Raw genomic sequence first — 15,754 nt, 5'->3', positions numbered from 1 at the left:
GATCCATTCACATCGATCAGCGGCGTCGCTATTAACTCGCTTGGTTTTCCAGCCGAGCCGCCCAGAGTGCTGACGCCGGCCAACGCGGTCTACCAGGTCATCAAAAATCACAGAGCTCTGCTGGAGTGTACTTCCTTCGGCTCGCCCATCCCCAAAATTACCTGGTGAGTTAACGAGCCTCGAACCGGGCTGGCTAATGTTCTCGGAAAAAAAAAAAGGACAGATGGAGTTCCCACCTCAGGTTCAAGGAGAGTCGTTCCGGAACGCTAGACGCCGAGACCTACGAGGAGCATGACAACGGCACTTTGGAGATCCGCGTGGCTCAGCCGAGGCATAGCGGAAAGTACACCTGCGTGGCCCGCAATTCCCTCGGTATCTACGAGAATCACGTGCATCTGGAAGTCAAAGGTAAGCAGAAGTTGGACCCCTCGTTCCGCTTTGAGACTCGCTAAACTAAAACCCCGGCTGTCCTCTCTTATCAGAACCGACCCGGATCCTGAAGCAACCAGAGTATCGGATGGTACAGCGTGGCAAGACGGTCGTGTTCGAGTGCAAAGTGAAACACGACCCCTCGCTCGTGCCCACCATGACGTGGCTCAAGGATGACGGGGAACTCCCCGATGACGAGAGGTTAAAAAAAAAAAAGTTTGCTGCCTTTTATCATCTTTTACCAAAGAGCTAATCCGAAAATATGTTTTTTATTATTTTCTTCAAGCAGATTTGCGGTGGACGCCGACAGCTTGACCATCGCCGACGTGATGGAAAGCGACGCCGGCGTGTACACGTGCATCATGAACACAACGCTGGACCACGATTCGGCCAGCGCCGAGCTCACCGTTGTCGGTACGTGGCGATACGTTAGCGGTTTGCTTTTATTGGATTGACTCTACAGATGGTGTGCAATCTTAACATGAATATTGACTTTAATTTAATATTCCGTCTCCCACGCCGACCCGACAGAAGCCACACCGACACCGTCTGTTGTCAACGGTAACACCTGAAACGCACGTGGCTTTTCAGATGTGCTCCATTTTTATTTTAGGATGATTTTTTTTTTTCTGTGAAATGAAGCTTGCCCTGCGAATGTCATTTGATGATTTATATTCCACTTTTATTTTAATTGTTCTGTACGAAGGCAGCTAGTGGCTAGTTAGCATGTGAGTTGAAATCATCAATTTGGTTATCTCATCTCAAACGATCGCTCACGTGTATTTGTTCATAAGCATGAAGCTCCGCTTGCACGTCTTCATTTGTGTCTTTTCGTGACACGGAACCGACGGCGGCCATCTTTGGCATCGACTCACATGTTGTGTGCCGTGTCTTCCGTCAGAGCGGCCGGAACCACCGAGCGACCTGGAGCTGACCGACCACAAAAAGAGAAGTGTTCAACTCACCTGGATTCCTGGCGACGAGCACAACAGTCCAATCGAGAGTACGTGCGAATCTAACGCTGAATGTTCTGAATTCACAAATGAGAAATTCGATCAAAGGTATGTTCTTTTCTCCAGAATTTTTGATCCAGTATGAAGACTCTCTCCACCACCGAAGAGGACACTGGCACAACCTTACCGAGGTTCCCGGTAGCAAGACCACAGCTCACCTGAAGCTGTCGCCCTACGTTCACTACACCTTCAGAGTCCTCGCTGTCAACTCCATGGGCGTCAGCCGACCCAGTTTCCCGTCCAAGATGTATAAAACCGACCCCTCAGGTAGCGGAAACCCAGAGTGAAATTTTCTTTGCTCCGGAGTGTAACTTCTATTTTTATTCCCTCCTAAAAGCTCCAGATGAGAATCCAACAGATGTGCATGGATTCGGAACTGAACATGACAATCTTGTCATCTCATGGAAGGTAATTTTTATTTTTTTATTTTTTACAAAGTACCTCTGACTTGACAAAAAAATGGACATTTCTTCAAAAAGAGGTCAAGTGTGTCTGCTTCAAGCTGTTTATTGCCACATACATAAAACAAAGAAAATTGCACGTTATATTATTTAAAAAATTATAATAATAATTTGTATTTTTTTCTTTCCCGTAGCCACTGTCAGGCCTCCAGGCCAATGGGCCAGGACTCCATTACAGAGTGATGTGGAGACAAAAGATGATGGACACCGACTGGATCACGGCAACCGTAGCCAACAACTCCAAATTTGTCGTATCCGGAACTCCCACGTTTGTTCCGTATGAGCTCAAAGTTCAAGCCGTGAATGACTTCGGCGCAGCGCCCGAGCCCGCCGTTGCCTTCGGCCTCTCTGGAGAAGATTGTAAGTTCGACTGCTCTTTTTCCAGTTTGCTCTTTTCGCCTTTGCAAAGTGTGGCTGCTCAAATAAATATTTACACAGAAACTTTGTTCAGCACGACGGTTGTGTTCTCGCTCAAGTGTTACTGCACATTTTTCCATCAGTTTGAGCTAGCATATTATTTTGGCTAGCATGTTAGCTAATACTGTTAATGAGCTTGGTTTGTATTGAATAATTTACAAAAATGACAGAATAGTTGTTTATGTAACCCGGTTCGTGATTATGCTCGACAAAAATGACGTTGATTTGACTTGTTTTGGCACCGCCTTGTGGCATCTATATGCAATTACAACCCCATTGTAGAATCGCATCAATTATATGACTGATTATTTTGATCTATCCTCATCTCTAAAAAAACGTTTGTTTCATCGCGACAGTTCCGATTGCCGCTCCAACGTCCGTGCAGGCGTACGTGCTAAACAGCACCCTGGCGGAAATCCACTGGGATCCCGTGCCTCCCAAATTAATCCGCGGATACCTCAAAGGCTACAAAGTACGGCATAATGAGCCGGCGAATCGCCAGCAGCACAAATCCCAACACTGATGATCTCACTCTTCGACAGGTGTATTATTGGCGAGAGCGCAGTCTGCACAAACACAACCCCCTTCACACGGAGAAGCAGAGCTTGACCTTCAGCGGCAACCACAGTAAAGGAAAGCTGCCTGGCCTGCATCCCTTCAGTGTGTATTCATTTAACGTCAGGGCCTCTAACGGCAAAGGAGACGGTCCCCCGAGTCACAACCAACAATTTGAGACCCACGAGGGAGGTGAGAGGAGAGACATTTCTTTTCGAATTTTGGTCAAGTAATATTTGGCCTATGAATCCTTTCAGAGTCTCAATTGTGTGCCTCTTAATTTATTTCCACAGTGCCCGGAGCGCCGGCGTCCCTGACGGTCACCAATTCCAATTTGGAGTCTTTAAGCCTTGAGTGGAACCCTCCTCGGGACCGGAATGGACTCCTGACAGGTTACACCCTCAAATATCATCCGGGTGAGCTTCTCTCTTTTCTACTCATTCTTTAAGGACGACAGAACATTGTTGACGAGAATACTCGTCCTACGTCGTTCATGTCAATGACGAGTATTCTCGTGGCTGGCATCCAAAGAGATAATAAACGTCTCACTTCATGTTGTCTTGTGCCGTCCCAAACGATAAAGAGGATGAAATAACAAATAGCGTCAATTGGACTCAATCACACCAATTAACAAATCACCTTTTGTCATTCCCGCCTCTTGTACCTGAACCCTCTTTGCTCCAAAACATTTTTTTTTCCCCCACACTTGTCATCATTGACACTTGAATCCCACCTACATCCTCCTCTTCCTCCTCCTCCTCTATTCAACTTACCTTCCCAATCATCCCGCCATCTCGTAGTCAATAACTCCAATGAGCTGGGCCCAGAGGAGGAGCTGGCCCTGGGCGCCAATGAGACCTCGGTCACTTTGCCCAACCTCAAGTACAGCACGCGCTACAAGTTTTATTTGAATGCCAAAACACGCAAGGGGCCCGGCCCGGTCGTTACGCAGGAGGCCATCACCATCGTGGACGAAGGTAAGCATGAAATGTATCCCAAATTGATGTTGTTAATTCAGTCATTTATATCATTTATTTGAAAAAGTCAAAATAATCATATAAGCCCACAATAGTCCAAGGGAAAAAACATGTGACATCCCTCAGCCAATCAGCGAATGACAATAACGAAGATTATTAAATGAAAAGTGCAGCCGCTGGAAAATGTCAGTATTTTATTAAACATTTAAAAAAAAATAGAATATTTCTATTAAAAATATGGACAAAGCAATATAACTCTATAAACATCTGGATCAACAATCAACTGTTATTTGCTGTCATATTCATTTCAAAGCTAGCATTAAAAATTGCAGTCATATTTTGTCTTTTCATATCGTTTCTGGAATTGTTATTCGAGCAAACCGGCATGATCCGCTGCTCCATCCAGTTGCATTGCATTGCACCACCCCTGCCAACGGGGTGTGTGTGTGTTTTTGTGTGCGTGTTGTGTGTGTACTTGTTGGTGTGTGTCTGCAAGTGTGCGTATATCCATATCGATTGTGACTTGTTGTTATTTCTCCATCTTATCATGACTCATCTCGACAAAGACGTTGGTGCGGGAAGCAGTGGTATATATAGTGATGCATGGATTACGGGCATGCGCATTATAACCCCCCCCTCCCCCACCCCCCTCCTTGCACATGTCATATCGTGTGGCATTGCAGAGAAACAATCCACTCATACCCAAAGATGTTAAAACGCTACAGTGGAACCTCCAAAGTTGAACATGTGTTTTTTTATTTTGGAAGCAGCAATTCCTCAATCCTGCCCGAGGTGGATATTCCATCATTGTTTCAGCAAAGTTCCCGCAATCAATGTTGTTGATAAGTTGTTCTCCATCTGGTGCGATATTTTCTCAGTTTTGGTTCCAATGGAAGTTCCACCGTATATGACAACAGCTTCCCCTGGCATGGAAAATCTTATTTGTTAGCCCCGCCTCTTTTTTTTTTTGCTCATGCGTCCCATCCTCGATGTTGCCCACGCATCATGTTTGTGCCTTCAATTCCATCCTCCGGTTGCCTGGAGCGCTTTCACCCCCGCTAGCACCTTAGCGCTATCACGCTCGCCAACAGATGTTCTCTCTTGTGTGTTCAGCGCCAGCGGCCAGTCCTTTTGGCAGCGTTAACTCCTCCAGGGGAGAGGACGGCACCCTGATCACTTGGGAGTACTGGGGCCAGGACAGAAACATTTATTTAGAATACATAGTGGAGAACAGTAAGCAAAGTCATTCATTGTTGTACATAGTATCCCTAATAAAGTGGAGGATATAGTCACGATGGAGTCCGCCAGTCACGAGCGTCCCCCCCCCCCTCATCTGCAGGTGAAGGCGAAGACGAGTGGCGCAAAGAGCCGGTGAACGGCTCTCAGAACTTTATGCTCAAGGGCCTAAAGGAGGGCCTCTCCTATAGGGTGCGCTTGGTGGCCCAAGGTCACGCCGACCAAGAGCCCCATCGCTCCAAGGAGCTCACGGTGACGGTGCCAGGTGAGGCGCGTTCCTGGGCCCACCCGAGCTTTTTTATTTTTTTCGCGGTACATTGTATGGTTACAGTTTCAAGCAGGCATGCTCTGTCGTGTTAGCGGGAGTTGTCGTTTTGTCGTAGCGCTAATATAGTAGAAGGCATTAATATCTGAAAGTCATCCTTAGTGAACTTGTGTGTGGATGATGTCTGTGTGTTGTTTTTGTGATAAAAAGTGGAATCATTGCATCTTCCATGTAATATTTGATATGTTCAATGTTGGGCAAGTTACAAATTCAAAATGTCCCCCCCGCCCACACACACACACGCACACCCCCACTCCCATCGTTGCATTTTGACCCAACATTGGATGTTTCTAACCCCTTCCGTCATGAAAGTGGTTAGCGAGTTAACCAATCACGACCCGCTGCTGAGCAAGTAGATAGAACAACAACGTTCTTCCGTGTCGCCGTCGCAAAGCCGATGAGTTGAAAACGTCCCCTTTCCTTCCTTTGCTTGTCAGCTGTGGCGAGCAGACAGGTGGACATCGCCACGCAGGGTTGGTTCATCGGCCTCATGTGTGCCATCGCCCTCCTCATCCTCATCCTCCTCATCATCTGCTTCATCCAGAGGAACAAAGGAGGCAAATATCCAGGTAAGCTAGCATCCCCTGTCTGTATAAAAATAACTTCTTCCATTTTTGTTGATGTATTTGTAAACGGATAGAACACAAAAGCTGCAGCAGCACATGTAGACAGACAATGTAGCAAACCTTGCTGGATCTGAATAGCATTGCCATAACAACAGCGGCAAAACACGTGACCTGTTTAAGTGGATAATTTCTTTTCCCGTTTTGGGCGTAGTCAAAGAGAAGGAGGACGCTCACACAGACCCGGAGTTCCAGCCCATGAAAGACGAAGACTGCACTTTTGGGGAATACAGGTGAGAGAACGCCATCAAGACTCAGTTGCCCGTTTAAACCCAGTGACTTTCTAACCGGGCCGGAGCTCTTTTTTTTTTTTTTTTTTACCACTTATGACTGACAATGATGAACAAGAAGTGCTCCGCCCCTCCATTAGCCAAAAAGCACTTTTAGTTTTTGGGCGGGACATCCGTGGATGGCACATTTTTTTGGACTCGATAAGACTCTTCAGGTTCTCAGGATGAAAGGGGGGTCTGTTTCTTCCATTCAATTTATTCATTTGCAAAACATAAATATGAATAATAAGCTACTCAAGACAGCGATCAAAGCTCAACGTTAAGCTATGCCTGTTAGCATCCCAAATGAGGTTGCGCACAGAACCAAGCACTTTACTTGCAACATTTCTCTATATTGTTTTTGTGTTTTCATGTTTTTTATGACTGTAATGTGTACAAATATGATGGGGTCCAAACGAGTATTTTTTTTCTTAAAGTACTTTCTATTTTTTTTTTTTGTATGTATATCCAAATGTGAGTTATAGAATTGATATTAACATGCATATCTATATGTACAGGAAAATATTTAGTTATAATATGTGGGATGCATGTTGTGAGCTGATCTACATTTATGAGGATATTAAAAATATGCATTAGCTTATAATGTGTTGAAATGGATTGTTGCTCGAATGCATGTTGTATAAGGATTATGTTATTTGGGGAGCAGTAGCAACGGAAACATTGATTTTCTTATTTTTGGGGGAAAGCCAATTTTTTTTTTCTTCAAATTCCGTATTTGCTCTGTTAGTTTGTCAATAAGTCGCATGCGAGACCTCTTTGCTCCCTCCATCATACAATTTACACGCAAATACGCTCATTGGGGCCTTAAAAGAGGTAAGGGTGATGTCTTACATGTGTGTTTGTGTGAGGGTAGGTGTCATTGTGGAGAGAAGAACAAACCAAAAAAAAAAATATTGCTCGCTTGAAAACGCATCGCAGGCTTGTCAGTCATCAAGTTGAATATTTGCAAAGTCATAAAGCCTTTGTGGTGTATGACTCTCTTGTCTCAAATTTGGACGTGACGTACTTAAAGCTGTATGGGCAATTGTATTGACGCACACATTTTATTACATTTTTGTGGTCTAGCTGAAAAAATTAGTTCCTTGACATTCTCAAAAACAGCCAACATCCACATTGATATTTGGAAAAGCGGTGACCCAAGCACTTAGATAATGAAAAGAAGGGGCCCTGAGATAGAGCTGTGAGGAACGCCAGATTTGACTGGAGAAATAAAAGTTTATTGGAGCCCTAAACAGCTCAGTCAAGTCTACTTTTGCTAGCATAACAATCACAGACTGCTTTCCTATAGGTGAAAAATCAATCAACTAGAGAAGACCCAATACTTTTGCCCATGCCGTGTCGAAATTGAACCAACCTTTCAGCATCATGACGGCTTTATGCTTGTGTGTCATTGACGTTCAACTCATGCACATGAAGGAGAATTTAAGTTTCTTTGGTCCGTATGTTGAAGACAATCATGCTTGCTTCTGGATGAACGGTGTTTGGTTGCATTTCTTTTGACGCCATTTTTTTTTGTTGTAATCACAGCGTTTTTTTGGTGTCTGTGACGCTGCAACACAACACATTTGACCACCTCATGTCGAATTTGGTTTCAAGGGGAATCCAACCAGTGTGACATTGCTTGATTTCTATTCCCCTGTTGCCTGATGGAAACCAACGAATCACTCAGAATTTTTTTTTTTCAGACTTGGAGCTAAACAAATTCAAAATTATTACAAAATCTTACACCGGTTGATTAATTCACCACAGATATATTATGGCTTTGTTAATCTATCGATCCCTCATACAACAACATATCTGTTGATTTAGAGATAAATCTATTTAAGTCAAATTATCAGTCATCCTAGTAAATCACGTGACCTCAGTTCCAGACGCACACCTTAAGCAGTGGAAAAGGTTAACTGTTCGCTCCATCTCTCAAAACAAAACAAAAAAAGTTACATCCGGCACATCATCACCTCTAACGCCTTGCATGTCATTCTCTCCCTCAGTGACAATGAGGACCATAAACCGTTAAAAGGGAGCCGCACGCCATCGAGCGGGACGGTTAAGCGGGACGACAGCGATGACAGTTTAGTAGACTACGGGGAAGGAGGCGACGGCCAGTTCAACGAGGACGGCTCGTTTATCGGCCAGTATAGCGGAAAGAGCGCCAGCCGGGACACCACCACCGGCGCCGAGGGCCTCGAAAGCTCTGAGGCGCCGTCCCCGATTAACGCCATGAACTCCTTGAACTCCTTCGTGTAGCCTCACCATCCAACAAAAAAGGAACATGCATGCGGCATTGCGTAATCTTCACTGAGACGCTTTTAAGAAGGCGATAACCCAAGGCCTTTACCATTAACATCCCCTCTTTGGACGAAATCAACATTTTCACCATGACTTTTCTCTAGTATGGTTTGGTTTCCAGTCTTTAGAAGTGGCTACCATTTCTACAAACAGTTTTATTTTTTCTGTTTGTAAGTTGCAAAATTGCCTAGCTAGCTAGCTATCCATCAGATTCGTTAGCACACAAACTAGCGATCTGTACGTAGCAAAACTTAACACCATTTTCCAGAAAACTGTAAAGGTGTTTTAGCATCGCTATTACTACTACACCTGTTTGGCTAGCTAAATGCTAGCTAACATAGAAAACTTTGTACACCTGATATTTTTGCTACCTCCATGGTGTGTAAAAGGCACAAGAGAAGAGTTGTGGGGTTCGTTTGTTAGCTCGCTAGCCTACTTTTCATTCAGTTAGCAAAAATACTCTGTGGTGCTCAGGTATGGCGGCGTTAATGGAACAGTACCTCCACCAAAATCGTAATGGTAGTGTCCATCCGTCATCTTCTATAAACCAGGAAGCAGTGGACACAAATATGGTGATAAACAAAGCTCATGGTGACCCAAGATTTATTAAGCGAGAGCATCACAGGCATGCTAGTCGATTGCTGCATCATGAACCGTGGCATGGCATGTTATGTCCCCATCCAAAACCATGCACACCCCTGCCCCTTAATTTGACCTTTGCTAATTGGTGTGCTAGTGCCTTTACTTCAAGCTAAGGGCCGTATTACATTTATGACAAAACATGGTGGGACATCAAGCTAGTGCTGTCTTAACTAAGCCTTGTTGCATGAGCTGATGAAGTCCAATTTCAATTGATTCAAAGAAACATTTATATAAAGATCCAGGATTTTGGGATACAGTTTTTGGAAATCAAACAAACCCGATATGTAAAATAATATTTTAACTCTGTTACAGATTTTGCCCAGCAGGGTTGAGTTGTCTCTGCCAATGTAATAAGATTTTTGTTTTTACGAGGTTTGTCATTGAGGGGCGGGTCTAAGGGAGGAAATTTGGCGCAGATTTTTTTTTTTTCAGGATAAGCGGCACACTTTCTTAATTGCTCGGTTGAGTTGTCAATGCAACGACCATATTGAAAATGAAAATATCACGTTTAGGTAATCCTGCAGCATCCACATGTTTTATCCATTTATTTTTTTTACAATGATAATAATGTGTTGACTTGTACTAACAACGCTTCTTGAGAGCCTTTATATGGGATCAAGGTTTCTTTTTTCTTAACTTGCATCAAGTTTGACTTTGTTTTTATTATTATGATATGACTTGTAGAATATTTTTTTGAAATATGTAAATATATCCTTCAAGTGGATTGTACAGGGCTTGCGAGGGAGGCGACGTGCATGATTTCTAATGTTCATAGGACTGTATTAAATGTAGAGAATATATATATATATATAAATATAAATATACAGTAATCCTTTTTTTTTTTTGCTGTGCATTGTGTACATACTCGATGTTGTTCTGTAACAAACTGGACAGAGACAAACCATATACGCCTGATTTATTTACTTTTTTCCAGATATTGCTTGTCCGGGTGACACATTTCTACACTGCCAAAAAAAAAGTTGTTTTCAACAATATTTCAGCTTTTTTTTTTTTTTTTTTGTATTTAAGAAAGACATTTGTACTAACACAATACTTCAGTTGTTTGTATGTAATTTCTTTTTGTTTTACTTAAAGTATGGATCATCATACGGGAGCTCTATTGAATGAATAAACAATCAGGTTCCTCCAATTGTGACTTGTTGGTGTTAATACTTGAGCGCCCCCTAGTGACAGCCATGAACTGACGCTGACGGTGTCCTTTTACCGCCCTTTCCTGATTGCTCCCATCCTTCAGTCCTTCAAACCCCCAACCCACCCACTGCTCCCACCACTCATCCAATTCACGGTGGATTCATTTTGCGCCGTCTGCCTCGGCGTCCATTATCTTCTGGGCCTCCATGATTGAACGGCATGTGCAGCAGCTTTTAGCTCCACCTGCAATCAAACTGCCCGCTTTCAAATTTGACCTGAAACCTCTGAACATTAGCCTGGTTGAGGTTTTAGACTTAGTGAAGCAGGATGTAGTTAATGATGGTTATTATTTTTAACACGATTCCAGGCCTTATTTTAATCGATTAATGTTTCGATTATTTGGTCAATTCATCGATGAATTGCCATTTCCATCTCTTTATTCAAAAACAGGACAATATTTCAATTTGATAATGCAGAATATGCACAAATCCTGGGCCAGATGATCCAAAACCATGCAGTGGTGGTGACTGTGCTACATTTCCATTTCAAGTCTTCTGTTCTTCAAGGCAAATAAGTCAGTCTTTCATTGTTCCATCTTCAAACCCAAATGTCTTTTGGTGCACAATAGTCACATCCATATCACCTCCCCCAGTCACGACTTGCTTCGTTATAATCCTTTCCACACCCTGATTTCTATCCCCCAAGCTCCCTCGTTGAGTCCCATGTGTATATAGTTGAAGGGTGAAAGGGGGTGAGGATGAAGGAGGGGGGGGGCTACTTTTGCATGAGCCCCTACGCAAGATCATTGAGGCTAAATCCTCATTTATCACCACCGACCTCCTCCTCCTCCTCCTTCTTCTCGGCAAGATGACAGCCTCCCATTCTTCCTTCCAGACAGCAGCGTGTTTGCTCTTCTTCTCATTCAACCTCCTGGTAACATCGTCGTACGGCGGCGAGGCCTCGTTCGTCTCTGTTTGCTCGGTAAGAAGAAGTCGTGTTTGTCCGAGAGTTGAACATACATTGCGTTTGGAATAAGTTGAGCGCAAAATTGATATTCTTGCTGTTCTTATGTCACCAAATCACTCTTTGCTCGGGGAGACTGCAACTACATGTCTCTCGGAGTGGAAAATTGTATTTACTAGGCAAATTACAATATCCTCCTTCAAAATGTTTTGTCAATGAAATGAGAATCGATGAATGGGCAAAAACTATAAAGCAAGTAAAAAGGAAAAGTTAAAAAAAAAAAAAAGAGTAAAGCCTCCTGTTTGGTGCCATAGCATATCATAGTTCCTGGATTATTTTAGTATTTATCATTTTATGAAGAATTTATTGAGTTCCCCCCCTCCATGCATCCAAGTGGGCTCAAGTCCTTTGATTAATTCAAGGCCACTCTCCCTCACAGATCACTGCATTATTGATGGGGGTGCTGTCACAACATCAGAGTATTATTTGCGCTGCGCTGTTTACATCCAAGATTTAAATGTAATCCCGGCGGGATTGCGGATTTGAACTGACACATGGTCACGGCCTTGCCATCACAACATGTGCCCTTTTCATGTGGGCCCGCTGGAAACAGGCAGGAAAAGCTTTTAAACAAATAAATGTTGCTGTTGTGTATACTCACTCCATGCAGTAATGTGCTAATATAAAGTCATTTCATCCTTGTAAATTAACAGATCGTATCTTCATTGGATCAAGTATTCATTAACGCAGGAGCTCATTTGCCTTGATTTTGGAAACTGTGAAATTAAAGGTAAAAGAATGTGGAGACTTTTTGTTTTTCTTTCCCCTTTTTTCAGAAAATACTTTTTGAAACACATGAATAAAAAAAAACCTAAAAAATTAATTAAATGGTTGAAATAATGACGGAAGTGGGAAAAAACGTAAACAGGAAGTGAGGAAACGATTCAAGATGACACACAGGTGAGCTGGGAAAAAATGGTGGGAAAAACAGAAAGCATTCTTTGGAAACTGTTAGCAGCGTCCTTGGAATCACTTGGACATTAAAGCTAAGCGGCTGCTACTTTTTTCTATTCTCTGATGAATAATATTTCAATGAAATTGGCTTTTTGATGACATATCATCAAAATGTCAATGAAATGAGAATCGATGAATTAGTTGTTGATGAATGAATGGTCTTAGTTGTTTGTGTTCAGTTCATTCAAAATAGGAGCAGTGTTGCATTCTAGAATTTATTTTAGTATATATGACACAGTGGTAATGAATTTATTGGTTTCGTGATGACATTTGAACCACTTATATTGCAAATTATATTATTAAAATTATATATATTTTTTTACATTTCCGCTCGTTCATGACCACACGTTTGGCTCCCTCTAGCGGCGAGGGCGAACACTGCACTTTCCTCCCAACCCACTGGGGACCGGACCGCGCGGGTCTCTCGCTCTCCCCTTCTCTTCGTGTCAGTTTCCTCCTCAGCTCCTTCCCGAGCGGCCGGCGTCGCGGTATTGGAGCAGATGTGAACGTCGTTGTCCGGGACGACACGGACCCACGCACCAGGCTCGCCCTCCGCGCAAGGTAAGGTAAGGCGTGTGCACATTTTGGATTTCCAGGGAATGTTGACAGCTCGGAAGCTGCTGGTTATATAGTGGTGGCGGATTGAGTGTTGTTTACATGTCAGTGGGATGGAGCTCGCACGCTCCGCAATGCAGAATGCTCGATTTTAGAAGCGCATCAAATTGTGTTTTTTTTTTTTTTTTGGTGCTGTGGTCGGACGGACATGCAGCGGCGGGGGTTCTTTTCCACTTGCACAGTGGTGCTGATGATGCACGCACATCCTTGCCTGCACCCGAGTAGTGACGTGTGTTACTATGCACACAACACACCTTGCTTTAAAGTCGCCTACCTCTGATTGGGCCACATTAACATGTAGAGTGCAAATGATGCACACAGTGTGTCTCCAAGAGGGCATCGTTTGAGGCAGTGGTTCATGACTGGACTGCAGGTGTGGTACCCATGGGCGCGTCCTGTGCAGTGATTTGGATGATACATTCTTGCAGGATCTAGAAATCTGTTGGTAATGCTTATTATGAGTGTGAGAGAGAATGGGCAAAAATGTGTGAGAGAGGTCTGTAATATTGTTGACATATGCTGATAAACAAGGGAGTCCAATTATTAGGATCACATTTGATTTTTTAAAAATAGATAAGTGAGTCAAGTGAGTGTATTAGATGTGAAAATAAATAAATAAATAAATGTTTCCTTTTCAATGGTGCCTTTAGATATGCATTTTCAAAATCCAAGCTGTCTGAATGTTTTTTTGTTGTTGTTGTGTTGACTTGAGCACAAACTTGCGATGTGCCGTGTGGTGACAGTGAAAATACTCTTTTTTTGTTAAAAAAAAAAAGAGATGTCAGGTTGTTTATTGTCACTCTTAGTTGACGTTTACTATCAAATTAAACTGAAAACAGATTTACACGTTGTGTGTTGAAAACAGACACTTCGCTTCATTAGCGTTTAGTTGGCTAGCTCAAGGCTAATGCTAACAGAGGCAATTATTAGCATCAATTGAGTTTGCTATAAACGTTTTGCTATCCTGTATCTCCTCACCAACAGGTTCCGCCGGATTCTTTTATTTTTCTTTGAGGGAAATCGAAAAATATCTGTCAGCAGCACACCAAACCATTTTTATCATCGTTTTTAGTGAACACAGTATTTGACCTTTTTCCAGATTCGACTGAGCTTTGTGTTGAAAAGAAAAAAAAGCCCAAATGCTCCATCCTGTCAGAAATGATTGCATGGCCGTCTGTCAGGTGGAGCACTTTATGAATGTTGCAAGGAGGACTACTGCTAATGCATCTCGGGTTGTGCCTCGAGGACAGACCCTCTCCATCATGTTAGGTGAAAGAAAAATGTAGCCCTTCTCCAAAGTAGGTTAAACTCTTTCTGTTTGAAAATGAATTTTGTAATAAGTTTGCTACAATGCTGGCACGCATGCCGCCCGCCCGGCCGGCGCGAGCTAGCTGCGGGCTCCTGATGCATTATGAGGACGCGGCTCTTCTCATCCTCTTTCACTGTCACGACAAATGACTCAACACAAGCGATCTTTTTAAAGGCTCCCGCTGCATCTGTCGTCGCGGTTAGGCCGCTTCGCTTTTCGATGGCCGCAAGGGTTGACGGCGGCGATGGCTTTTTCCTCTAAGCTTAACATGAAGACATGGCCTCCCTTTTTGACATTATCATGCGAGGGGACTTAGTCAAAAAGTAAATCTCAATCTGAATGTTTGTTTTGCCAGATGAAGGCCGTTGTCGAGTGATTTCAGGTGATTAGATGTTTTTCCAGATGTGATCCTCCGATTGAATTAAAGCCGGACAAAGATTGTTCATGTGAAGGGAGTTGTGGGCATCTGGCAGGGCTTTGGGGGATGTTTTGTTTGTTTTGGATGCTCAAGTTTGATCTGGTTTACTGGTTAGGAAGGATCGGTAAAAAAAAAAAAGGTGACATTATCACAGAGAGACTCGACTGTGAATTGCTGCTGTAAATATTGTTTGCGTCTTCTTTCAACCGATGTACTCAATACTTTGTGGTTTTCTTTCCGAGTCTTCGGCCGACCGATCAGAGTCGAGCCGAAGAAAAGAAATAGAGTGCCCTAATGAAATCGTGCTGTCAAGTAATATTGAATGGAGTCCCACAGTTGCTGGTCACGGATTGAGCGGTGATCTGTATCAAAGGTCACGCTTCGGATTATATTTGCATCTTTGTGTGGCCTTCCAATCAGAAATTGGAGGAGTGGAACTTGTGTTTGTTACATTCTCAACTTGTCAAACTGCAGCTTGATTGTGCAAATGTCTTCTTTCTTTACGAGCTTGCTCCCCCCCCCCCTCCCTTTTTTTTGTTGGCCCTCCAGTTGACAAATGAACAATCAATAGCGAGATGCACTAATGGTACAGTTGTGAAGCGGAGGCACGACATGACGTCGTCGGCTGCAAATAAACACACACGGACAGACAGAGAGACAGACAGACAGACAGCGCTCTCCTCTGTTCATGCCTGAGGAGGAGAAAGTCCTCGTTTGCACTTTAGCTCGGCTCCTGGCTGCTTTCTGCATGCATGCGATGCCGAAATGTGCGTGAGTAAAGTTTTTCCAAATGCAAGCCCATTTTATGCAAATCCATCTTATTTATCTCAAGATGTTGCGCCGCTAACAATGTCGGCAAGCAGAGAAAAAAACATTTTGACATGAACACCTCGCTCGATGATGATTGCGATACCAAATGCTGATTTTGCATTTATGTCGGCCACTGTACTCGTTCTCTATAGGGAGATGAGGGGGGGTCTTGCTTTTATCGGCAGATTTTGTATGATTACTCATGCAGTCACACTG

At 43.3% G+C, this 15,754-nt stretch overlaps 2 protein-coding genes across 9 annotated transcripts in view; both read left to right on the top strand.

Moving 5' to 3' along the window:
* Positions 1-10,407, top strand: part of nrcamb (neuronal cell adhesion molecule b) — a 42,697-nt gene extending 32,290 nt beyond the window's left edge. For 3 of the 5 annotated variants that reach the window (XM_085914533.1, XM_085914531.1, XM_085914530.1), the window contains 15 exons: positions 53-164; positions 242-408; positions 483-630; positions 719-843; positions 1,331-1,432; positions 1,509-1,709; positions 1,780-1,850; positions 2,038-2,263; positions 2,677-2,792; positions 2,863-3,067; positions 3,169-3,291; positions 3,676-3,852; positions 5,851-5,982; positions 6,191-6,269; positions 8,318-10,407. In XM_085914533.1, the coding sequence (XP_085770659.1) occupies positions 53-164; positions 242-408; positions 483-630; positions 719-843; positions 1,331-1,432; positions 1,509-1,709; positions 1,780-1,850; positions 2,038-2,263; positions 2,677-2,792; positions 2,863-3,067; positions 3,169-3,291; positions 3,676-3,852; positions 5,851-5,982; positions 6,191-6,269; positions 8,318-8,573 (2,240 nt within the window). In that variant the 3' untranslated portion in view covers positions 8,574-10,407. Of the gene's footprint in view, positions 1-52; positions 165-241; positions 409-482; positions 631-718; positions 844-1,330; positions 1,433-1,508; positions 1,710-1,779; positions 1,851-2,037; positions 2,264-2,676; positions 2,793-2,862; positions 3,068-3,168; positions 3,292-3,675; positions 3,853-4,965; positions 5,086-5,191; positions 5,354-5,850; positions 5,983-6,190; positions 6,270-8,317 lie in introns of all 5 variants that reach the window. The other 2 variants (XM_085914535.1, XM_085914532.1) reach the window with 2 other exon arrangements.
* A 2,001-nt stretch (positions 10,408-12,408) lies between these two features.
* cntn1a (contactin 1a) overlaps positions 12,409-15,754 on the top strand; it is a 30,504-nt gene continuing 27,158 nt past the window's right edge. For 2 of the 4 annotated variants that reach the window (XM_085914677.1, XM_085914674.1), the window contains exon 1: positions 12,409-12,952. The gene's annotated coding sequence lies outside the window, so the exon portion shown is untranslated. Of the gene's footprint in view, positions 12,953-14,213; positions 14,300-15,754 lie in introns of those variants that run through there. The other 2 variants (XM_085914675.1, XM_085914676.1) reach the window with 2 other exon arrangements.

Source organism: Syngnathus leptorhynchus, chromosome 6 (assembly GCF_054491065.1).
Source record: "Syngnathus leptorhynchus isolate UIUO chromosome 6, UIUO_Slep, whole genome shotgun sequence".
Classification (NCBI taxonomy): domain Eukaryota; kingdom Metazoa; phylum Chordata; class Actinopteri; order Syngnathiformes; family Syngnathidae; genus Syngnathus; species Syngnathus leptorhynchus.
This window is presented reverse-complemented; position numbering and strand designations above follow the sequence as displayed.